At 43.7% G+C, this 11,119-nt stretch overlaps 1 protein-coding gene across 6 annotated transcripts in view; it reads left to right on the forward strand.

The window, feature by feature from the left end:
• Positions 1 to 11,106, forward strand: part of LOC118112441 (amyloid beta precursor protein binding family B member 2) — a 33,472-nt gene extending 22,366 nt beyond the window's left edge. For 4 of the 6 annotated variants that reach the window (XM_035161754.2, XM_035161752.2, XM_035161753.2 and 1 more), the window contains 7 exons: positions 2,150 to 2,155; positions 4,380 to 4,494; positions 6,194 to 6,269; positions 8,062 to 8,142; positions 8,231 to 8,346; positions 8,456 to 8,638; positions 9,242 to 11,106. In XM_035161754.2, coding sequence (XP_035017645.1) covers positions 2,150 to 2,155; positions 4,380 to 4,494; positions 6,194 to 6,269; positions 8,062 to 8,142; positions 8,231 to 8,346; positions 8,456 to 8,638; positions 9,242 to 9,412 — 748 coding nt within the window. In that variant the 3' untranslated portion in view covers positions 9,413 to 11,106. The remainder of the gene's footprint in view (positions 1 to 2,149; positions 2,156 to 4,379; positions 4,495 to 6,193; positions 6,270 to 8,061; positions 8,143 to 8,230; positions 8,347 to 8,455; positions 8,639 to 9,241) is intronic. The other 2 variants (XM_035161755.2, XM_035161758.2) reach the window with 1 other exon arrangement.
• The last annotated feature ends 13 nt before the right edge of the window (positions 11,107 to 11,119 follow it).

Below are 11,119 nucleotides of genomic sequence, written 5' to 3' on the forward strand. Positions count from 1 at the left end.
TAGTCTGTTAGTACTACTGATGCTGGGAGACTGATGTCAGAGCTGCAGATGATGATGGTTCTGTGCGGCGTTCTCAAACCCTGCTCGCCATCCATCTGCAGCGGTGACCTCATTTAATCTCCGAGTTCTACGCATCCTCTCCAGCCGAGCCTTCCTCACAGCCGCGGGATCAAAGAGAGATTGGTAGTTCTGAGTCAGTCATCCTTTATTCAGCCGTGGAAATATGTGAGGCAGAGAGAGAGAGGAGGAGAGGAGAGAGAAGAGAGAGAGAGAGAGAGAGAGAGAGAGAGAGAGAGAGAGAGAGAGAGAGAGAGAGAGAGAGAGAGAGAGAGAGAGAGAGAGAGAGAGAGAGAGAGAGAGAGAGAGAGAAAAAACACTTGCTTCTACTCATCTCTCTGCTTTGCTGCTTTCATTTATTTCTGACTCCCGTCTTCTTTTCCATCTCTTCCTCGGCCATCCAGCCCTCCAAGTTTCCTTCTTCATTGGTAAAAAAGCAAAATTAAAAGTGAGTGTTTACAAAAACCACTCACTGAGAAAAATATGCATTTCCAGATGAAGCTTAGACCCTGTTCAGACGTCTTGATCCGATCACAAGTGCTCAGCGCCAAGTTCAGGTTCAAGTTCCTAAATGCATCTTCCATGCCTCCTGAGATCGGATCACTCAGACCACATTTGGAGGTGGTCTAGCACACGTGTGGCCACATTGTTTTTTTCTGTGTGAACACAAACCTGTCCTGGGCCACATATGAAGGACCACATACTCTGCTCTGTCTACACTGTTGTTTCTTTAGGATCTGTGCTGGGTTTGAATCCCCTGTGTTGTAGTCACCATCAATGATAAAGCTTCTGCAGCACTTTCAGTCTGCCACATGCAAATTGATTGTATGGAGAACAATGCAGGGCAATGTCTGAGAAAGAGGAGAGCAGCTTTTTGAGACTTTAATCCAATTCTACCAAAGTGACTTGACTGTGGAATAGGTTTTTGAGTTTAAATTGGAAACGGAGCAGAGGGAAGTAGAAAAGAAAGTAAATGAAGTCAGAGCAAAGAAAAATCAGGAATGCAATTCAAATATAGAGAAACATAGGAAGAGATGAATTTCAACACTGCATGTGTTGACACACACACACATACATGCAAGTGACAGCTTAAAGTCAGTTTATACATGTGTTGATTTAAGCTTTGTGTGTGTGTGTGTGCGCGCAAGGCAGTGGCGACCACTGGCTGCGTTGAAGCAGCAGTTTTGATGCTCTGACTCTAAAGATTCCCTGTTTGAAATGATCTGCCAGCTACCACACACATACACACACACACACACACACACACTGCTGCACACTAAGTGGCTAATCAGAGAATCAAAGCGAGGCCATGTTTGAATTAGCCTTCTGATCTTTATTCAACCTGCCTTTGTAGCTCTCCTCGAAGAGTGCGGCACTGATGAGATGCACTGTTGATTTGAATTGTTCGGAATCACTTCATGCTGCATTCTTTTCTGTGTGTGTGTGTGTGTGTGTGTGTTCTTGTGTTGAGGGGGGAAAAATAGTGAGTTCGGGAGTGAGAGAACGAGAAAGCTGGGGAGCGAAAAGGAAGATTAAAGAGCCAGAGCAAAGAGGAGGATGAAAGAGACTGGGAGGCAGAAAGAGGTAGAGAAATAGGGAGTAAGGGGGAGGTGGTAACAAGAAGGTGTGTGTGTGTGTGTGTGTGTGTGTGTGTGTGTGTGTGTGTGTGTGTGTGTGTGTGTGTGTGTGTGTGTGTGTGTGTGTGTGTGTGTGTGTGTGTGTGTGTGTGTGTGTGTGTGTGTGTGTGTGTATGCGTATGCGTGTGTCCCATCTAACAGGAAAGGTGTGTTGTGTCATAATGTAGCGGAACGTAAGCCACTGAATTGAAAAGTACACAGAGCATGGAGGACGTGGAATGAGGTGACAGAGCTCTGTGACTCTGTGTGTATTAATGTTCCTCTTGTTGTTTTTTTCTATCTCACCCTCTGATCTCGTTTTCTTTTCCCTTTTCACCTTTTTGCTATGATACAATTGTCTAATCTCTCCATTTTTCCCTGTCTCTTAATTTCCCATCATTGATCTCTTTCCTTGTATCCCTTACCTCCCTGCTCTCATCCTCCTCGCTTCCCTGGCCCTGCTTCCTGGGACCCAGAGAAAGGTAACTGCTCTTCGAGGGTTGAGCCCACCCACCCACCCACTCACCCACCCATACAGTGTAATCACTTTCAGGCATCAAACCAGTGGCTTTGCTTCGCCCGGAGTCACTGTTGCTCTTTGCAGGAGTCCATCAGCAACCATTGAAGGTCTAAATTGCAAGTGTTAAATCATCAATGATGCCAGACTGGCCACGGGCTATTTCCTATTCAGAGTTGCGTGCGGTTTTATAGCATTTTGATCCCCCAGAGAGGGAACACGAGTCATAAAAGACCCATTTGTAGTGTGCGAGGCAAGGCCACTCATGCTGCTTTGGTGACACACTGCTCAAACGTCCCTGAACAAAGTGCACTGGATGCATACACACACCTATCTTACAACATACACACACACACACGCACACACATTGCATTGTACTTTCCTTCCTGGCCACAGGCGGTGAGCAGTATTGACCCAAAGTGTGTGAGCACACAGTTAAGCAGAGGAGACAGACCGGATGTCTCATAAACATAAAGAGCCTGTTGTGATAAATGCTGGCTGTGTTTGGCATATTTCTGTTTGTGTCTGTGGTTAATGTGAAGCATGCACTGTATAGGTGTGTGTGTGTGTGTGTGTGTGTGTGTGTGTGTGTGTGTGTGCACTGAAGCTGTTGCATCTGGTGACACCGCTGTCCAGCTGGCTCCTCTGCACGTCCCCCTCCCAATCTTTCACTCTGCGTTGTCTGTTTACTCAATCATTTCAGTCCAGGCTGGAAAACTTGCGTTTTCGTGCGTGCGTGTGTCTGTGTGTGTGTGTGCGTGGTATCACCCACACGTTGCTGTGTGTCATCATCGCCCACCCGCTGCATACACTTTCATATCTCGGTGGAGCTTCCTCTCTCAGTCTTACCCTCATCCTCCTCCTCCTCCTCATCTTTCTCTGCCATGTGGCACCATTGTGGAGCTTGAGGCACGTAGTTTCCTCAGGCTCTGGGGCACGCATCTGTTGTAGCCAAATTTGGCACCCGCTTTCAGTGAAGCAATTACTGACAGAAACATGCTGTTAAAGGGGCTCTAAGTAATCTATGTGTCAAATAGAGCTATATGCATGCAGAGCAAGTTGATTTACCCTGATGATATTCATTGCTTTCATTTAGTTTTTTTTTTTACTTATGCAGGAAATGTTTTGCAACATGATTTTCTGCCGCTTTTTCCCATGTTTGCAGAGATTACAATGCAAATGCAAAGTGCAGGGAGAGGATTGGATTTTTTTCTTTCATTTCCGAGCAGAGTTCTGGCAAACTTCTTTTTTTTATTTCTGCGATCAGTCACCTCCTGACAACAGACAGAACGGAGACGAGATGCAACACTCACTTTAATATAACTGTTACTGCTGTAGAAGATGAAAATAAAAATGAAAAGGCTGAAAACACTGGGAGGGATTTCAGATGGAAATATCCCGACTCTGCTGATGAAGCCAAACGTGAACCAAACAAACTCAAGTGAAAACCGCTGAAGGGAATTTAGAAATACAAATTGGCAATCAAATCCAGATATTGGCCCCTAAGCCAGTTGCACTCTGGGAAAAGGAGTTTGAGGCCCGTTAATAAGTGTTGCACCAGAATATTCCGAAAGGTGGCTCCCAGTCAGTGCACTGGAATTAGGTGGATAAAACTTCTCCCTCATAAAATATATTGAATGAAGAAGTTTAATGAGACAGAACAAACGGCCTATCGTTATGGCAAAAACGCACATTTATGAAAAGTTCAAATTAATTTGTATCCGTGTTGTCTTAACCCTAAACAACCCACCATCATTCTGTCCTGTCCCTCTTACACATATACACCACAGACTGTGTGTAAAGATGGACGATAGGTTTGCTTCCGAAAAGTGAAGCCAAAGATTCTCAATCTCCTCCTGGTGGCTGTCTGCAGTATGGCTCCTCCATGTTAATGGATGGGAGATGGACCAAACTAAAAAGTCAAAACACATTTTTTTTTCAAAGGTGGTTTTATCTTTTTGTTTTCTTATCACATATGATATATCAAAGTTGGGCATCTAAGAAATATGTCAAGAAACGTGAAAATTTTGATAAATAAGTGCACAGGCTGACAGAGATTGTTTACTGCCCCTTTAACAGTGCAAATATCTTTGTAATCTGCTGTTGATGTGCATCCAGGTCAATGTTTGTCTCTTACATTTCATCAGAAATTCATGTGTGATGACACCTGTCCTCTGTCCGTGCTTCAGGGACTTTGCCTACGTGGCGAGAGACAAGAACACGCGGGTGCTGAAGTGCCACGTGTTCCGATGTGATACTCCTGCCGCAGCCATCGCCACAAGTCTCCACGAAATCTGCTCCAAGGTGGGTGTCATCACGTCACCGTTCGACAAGCTCCTCTGAAACAAGCCATCAAGCTTTAATCCATTGAGGAGGGAGAAGTCAATCTTTTTCTGCTGATGCAGTCAACTAGAGTTACTTTTCTGAGACTGTAACTTAGCGCACACTCCGACAAAGAGAGAGAGAGAGAGAGAAGAGAGAGAGCGTGTTAACCCTCTCAGGAACATGGAATCACAGACTCTTAACAGTGCAAAGCTGCAGCATAAAGCAAAGTCACTCTCTTGATTCTCTCCCTCTCTCTCTCCCTCTCTCTCTCCCTCTCTCTCACACACGAATCAGTGGTACCCTCCCCTCCTCACTCTGTTGACTGTTCAGATTACAGCCAGTCTGAATCTCCCCACACTCAGCTACATGCTGGAGGCCTCTTGAATGAGCCTCATGTAAAGAAAAGTAGAGATTCACTGACAGACAGATTTAAATGGCAAGGAAACAAAGGGAAGACTGATGTCACTGACTTGATCATTCTATTAAAAGTTAGTGAACATTTTAAAACCGTTAGTAATAGCATATTTTATTTTGAATTGTTACAAAAGGTAAAATCAATGGTTAGATTTAAAATAAAACCATGGAAATAGTTGAAGCAGGTCAATTTACGTTTCAACATATGTTCATAGCTGTTTTGTTCTTTATGCTCAAATCAAGAACCTTTGTATGATTCAACCATCTCCAAAAGTTTGGTCACATTAAAAAAAGGCTACTGGTTTATGTTTGTGTGTGTGTGTGTGTGTGTGTGTGTGTGTGTGTGTGTGTGTGTGTGTGTGTGTGTGTGTGTGTGTGTGTGTGTGTGTGTGTGTGTGTGTGTGTGTGTGTGTGTGTGTGTGTGTGTGTGAGGCTCTTCACACGGCCTATTTTGAACACACTTGTAGTTTTCTCTATCACTGCAGCGGAGAAACTTGGTGACCTGAGTCTTGCAGCTGCAAAGCACGCTGAGCGGCTTTCCCTTGTGTGTGTGTGAAAGAGTGTGTGTGTGCCGTGTGTGTGCGTGTGTGTGCGTGCGTGTGCGTGCGTCCTCCTACATGTTCCCTTGTGAGCGGAGTTGCAGAATCACCACAGACTCTGATTAATGACACCGGCAATTAATCAAGTATCTGTAGAAGAGAGAGCAGCGGCTCAGTGCAGGGGCCGTGCAGACTATTCAACACAGTGTGAAGAGTGCGTGCTCTGCAGCAAGAGAGCTGCAGCAAAGAAAAGACAGGAAGACACTGTCTGTTTCTACAGTTGGAGATATAATATGTAACAATTCTGCAAACGACTGCACCTACGTTATATATTTGTTGACTTTTAGACGTACATGATGCAGAATGTTTCCAACAATGTTCAAATGCAGAGAAATCCCTAATTTTATTCAAGGTAACAGGACGTTGGTGATTTTTTTATGTGGGTTATTAACAAAAGCAAACATTATGGGATGTCACAGCCTTATCATTTCAATGTTATTATTTGTGTGCTTCATTTTTTACTGCTCATTTCAAAGACAAGTCTAAGGTCAAATCTACTAAGTCGATTATTCTTTGTTCTCTGTTCTGATCCCTTTCCTCTTCTTTCCTTTTGTTCTCACCTCTCTTGCCCTTTATCTGTTTCTCTCCTTCACTTTGTCCCATTCTTCATCCCTCTGTGGTTTATCTCCCTGTCTCTTCTTCTTTCCTCCTCTCCCCTTGTTTAGATTATGGCTGAAAGGAAAAGTGCCAAGGCTGCAGCGGGCAGCTCCTCCCAAACCAGCTCTGATGTGCCCCTACAAGGTGCACACACGCTCACACACACACGCTCACACACTTTCTCTTTTAACTTGAGTCGTGTTCTTTTGTAGTTCCCCTGTGAGAGAATTAGATTTGTCAGCCGTGTGCTGTCTTCCCTGCCGTGGTTCCTTGTCTCACATAACAGCTCTCCTCCACATCTGAAACTATGTATGTTTTAAAACAAAATTTACCTTATCGCCTGAGGAGCAACCTTGAACATTTTTAATAGAAAAGATAGCAGTGTTTTGGTTCAATTACACACACGATAACGCTGACTCTCCAACAACTCCTCACTCCCCGGTCACCGAGCGTTATCCTCACCGCGCTAATTCTATTCACAGGTTCCGATTTCGCTTAACCCCTCCGCTTGCTCCTCTCAGTCTCGAGTAATTATCGGAAGAATGGGGAAAAAGTGGCAGCGCAATTCATCCACCGTGACTTTGGCGCTTGTGTGCATCTGCCGAGCGCTGAGGAGAGGAGCTCCAGCATCAGAATGTAAAAGAACCGTATCGGCTCTTCACTTACGGAGGCACTGGACCTCATTAAAACCTGCTTAGTGTTTCTTTGAGGCGAGGCCTGCTGCTCCACAGCGTCCATCCCAACCCCCGGATCAAACAACCCATTGGTGAAACATCCCTCATATCTGGTAAAGCTATAACTTGGGGGGAAAAAAGAGTTGGAATCCAGTGGGAGGTTTTTTTTCCACTTTACACAGAATTTAGAACAGTTCTCTCTCACCTGGATTAGATTTTCGACAGGGCTTCTGTGTTGGGACTCGTTTGAGGAGATTAGCACCAAATGATTTGGGATGAGAACCAACACCAGGATAATGCTGTCCTCATCAAATCTGTCCTTCTCTGAGCTCTGCTTTAAACATAGAATTCATGTGTGAAAACCCCCCCCTCACTGTTCATCGTTCATGTTACTACTCTTTAAAGAGTCTTAACATGTTCTGAATGTCAGAGATATTTTGAACTTTTTTAATGGAATAGTCTTTCCTGGGTCCTCCGGCTTCCTCCCACAGTCCAAAGACATGAATGTTGGAGTTATTGTGCGTTCACGTGGTGTCGGAATATCGGAAAAAAGTGTTTGCAACTGGGAGAATTCATGTGAACGCTTCTTTGTGTCGGAACACTATTTGGACAGTCAGGGAAAATGTTGGTATTTGGTTATTTTTCATAAAGTCATTATAAATCAGTTTATTTTGACCGTTGGCCGATTTTTTTAAATTTATGATGATAAGTGATTGAGAAGTTAATAATTGATCAGGGTTTGGTTGAGGTTTTATTCTATTTTCCTTAAGCACCCTCCGAGATGCACATTCTTTAATTGCATAGTTAAACATTTATGCAGTTTTGGTGTTTTGCATTTTACCTTGACAGAAATCGTCTCAAGCTCGTATAGTCGACTGTCTGGTGCGTTAATAGCGAGGTCCTGAGGGTAAAAGGTGTTTACTGATTGAGATGCAGGTGACATCAACATCTTTTAACTGTTCCCCTTTACTGTGTGTAAAAATCTTCTCTGCCTACGGGGCATTTTGTAAAAAAAGAAAGGGTTTTTCATGCTGAAAATACCCAGCTCTCTGAAATCCTGCATGCTTGTGTGAAAACTAATTTCTTCCTGCACTAATCATGTCAACAGCAACATAAAGTATTAAAATATTCACCAGGGTTTGTTTATTTCTCTAGTTTAAGCCAATTATTGTGTTTAGACTCTTTTGGGAAATTTGCGTTAGATGTTGCCGTGTGAGAAAGTTATTGATCTGTGTGCGTTTCTGTGTGTTTTCCCTCTACAGAGTTTCCTTTGCCAAAGACTGAGTTGGTGCAGAAGTTCCATGTTCTGTATCTGGGTATGACATCTGTGTCTCGACCTATAGGTAAAACAAAACCCAGAGTGAAACCCATACACGTCCTTTAGAGATCACACATCGTCTCACATTTCACACCGTTGTGTTTGGTTCTCAGGTATGGACATCATAAACGGGGCCATCGAGGGCCTCCTGTCGTCCTCATGCAAAGACGACTGGACTCCTGTCATACTGAGCATCGCTGACACCACTGTGGCTGTGATCAAAGAGAAGGCAAGAGGCCTTACCATGCTATCCAGTTAATAAAAGATGTGAATTTGCCTTTCATTGGGAGAGGACGATCTAACAGAGCTCTGATTTCTCCTCTCTGACGGCTGTGCAGGAGGAGGACGAGGAGGTGCTGGTGGAGTGTCGCGTCCGTTTCTTGTCCTTCATGGGCGTCGGGCGGGACGTGCATACGTTTGCCTTCATCATGGACACGGGGAGTCAGCACTTTGCGTGTCACATTTTTTGGTGCGACCCCAATGCAGGCTTAGTGTCTGAGGCCGTGCAGGCAGCATGTGTGGTAAGCTCATATTTGTTTATTTCACACGAGAGAAAAAATATATAAGAGGCTCAAAGAAGACTTTGTATTTCAGTTCTACATTTTGGAAAATACACTTTTTGTGTTTTCTTGCCAAGTTAGATTTGAAGACTGTTCATATTCTCTTTAAAGTGTTTTGGAAGCTCGCACTGTGGAGACTGGATGACGGATACATTTAAAGGACGAAGAGAGGATCTGTCCTGTGTGCTTTCTAAATGAAGTCGAGAACGAGTCTGTTTTTATTTTCTGCTCCTTTTTATCACGAACAGCGTCATATTCTGTTGTGTAAGATAAAAAAATATATCTTTTATTTTGTAAATGTGGATGATGTGCAAAGACTGACTTGTCTGTGTAAATCCGCCTGGTATCTGCAGAAACCCTGGGAGAAGAGTAAAACAAGCTCTTTATCAAGTCACTTCGTATGCGATCATTTCATTTTTGGATTTTTCTTTTCTTGTTGGTGCACACGTCTTCTCTTTTTTTTTTTTATAAATGTATAAAAAAAAAACATTTGGACTAATGTTTTTACAATTTAACTAAATCCCACATCATATACACTACTAACCATCTCATCTTCTTCTTCAGCTGCGGTATCAGAAGTGTCTGGTGGCACGGCCGCCCTCCCAACGCGCTGGTTCGTCCTCCTCGCCCTCCGCAGATTCCGTGTCCCGGCGGGTGACCACCAGCGTGAAACGCGGCGTCCAGTCTCTCATAGACACTCTGAAAACCAAGAAACAGCCGTCAGAACTCCCCTAGCAACGACCGCCACCAGTGACCACAGCACCACCCAGCCCATGTCTGGATGCCACTCACACTATCGCCACGACAACACCTTTTCAGTTCCAGAAATGGTAACCAATGATGTACATACATGTTAAAAGACACCACCGCAGAGGAAGGAAAGAAGAGCAATCTTCAAGAATGCCTGATTATAAAAAGAAAAAGAAAAAACAGATGTGTTTCATGAAGAAAAGCTGCAGTGTGTTTGCTGACGTCACTTGGTGTCACTGGTTGAACTTTGACCTTTGAACACTACTGTGCACAAGTGGAAACCGTCTGAAGGCTCGACCGGCTGGATGTGGATTTCTCATGAGCTGGATGGATTACACCATCACGCAGACAGGACACAGGATTACCCTGAAGAGAGAAGATCACATTTCTATCTACAGACTGGTTTGTGTAACCGCTCATTGGTTAAGTCAAGTTTTCTTTCGTGCCCGGAGCCCCTTCTGTAAAAAATATATTCATCAGCACAGTGAGAGCAGCTGGACTAGATGGCGGAGATGCTAAACTACGGAAGCCTTCCAGGACAGAAAAAAGGTGTCGTCTTGCTGTCGAGGGAATCTGAGAGGTGAACGAGAAAAACCCAAGGGCCTCCAGCTGCCCACCAAATGGCATCCCGATGTTTTGTGCAACAAACGTGAAACAGAAAAAAAGCGTAACATCTCCTCCGAGGATGAATGAAGTGATTGTAATAATGACGTGTATGTAAATGATTGTATGTAGGACGAGAGGAATTCAGGGCTCTGATCTTGTAGATATGAGGGCGAGATGTGCTGTCGGTGACAGAGTTGTGATCGATGTGGGTTTTTTGATTTTGCATGTTTTCTTCGATAGAATATGATTTTTTTTTTATGTTTATGGGGGATTAAGGGTCTCGGTAGTAAAGAGTGTTGAACACACAAGAAACAGATGCTCTCAGCACAAGTCATCTTGACCATAACTGGATTTACACTGGCACAAAAAAAAAGAATTAAATCAGACCTCTTTCTAAACAATACCTAAATAGATGGTTACTCTCTGCCCCCAACAAGGAAATGTAATTTTATCCTTTTTTATTTGCTGTTCCTTGGTAAATGGCTTGTTCATCGGTTTTTAATGTATTTTGAAGCTTTAAGTCAGTTCTGATTGTTGGATTTTACATACATGAGGGAAAAAAAAGTTTAAAAGCTCAAGAATGTTCAAACTTAACAATATCCTCAGGAATCTTTATGCTCACGCAAGATATGATGTGATTGCAAGAAATTCCAGACACAGGTTTTTGACTTTGGGCCGATGTGACATGCTTGTGGCGATATGAACAGTGGTATGAAATAGTGTTAGCCCGGCTTGGATAGCACGGAAAAAGAAAAAGTAAAGGTTAACTAGCTCCTCCTCAGTAAATCCAGTCATTCTACTCCCATTCACAAACACACACCCACGAATATGCACATACAGCAGAGGGGGGGAACAAAACAACGTCTCGTATCACTGCTGTCGAAACCTTTACACTGCTCCTACGGCTCGGAGCCACCACCTGCACTCCACGTGAACTCTGTGAATGCAGTCTAATCCAAACACACACAAAACAAAAGAGAGATGCTGTAAATCATTTCCATTCTGTTCTTCACTCATCTCTTCACCATGTAAATGTCATCTGTTGTGACAATAAATGCATAACCAAAAGAAAACAGGAGCAGCTTC

The sequence above is a fragment of the Hippoglossus stenolepis genome, chromosome 7 (assembly GCF_022539355.2).
Source record: "Hippoglossus stenolepis isolate QCI-W04-F060 chromosome 7, HSTE1.2, whole genome shotgun sequence".
Classification (NCBI taxonomy): Eukaryota; Metazoa; Chordata; class Actinopteri; order Pleuronectiformes; family Pleuronectidae; genus Hippoglossus; species Hippoglossus stenolepis.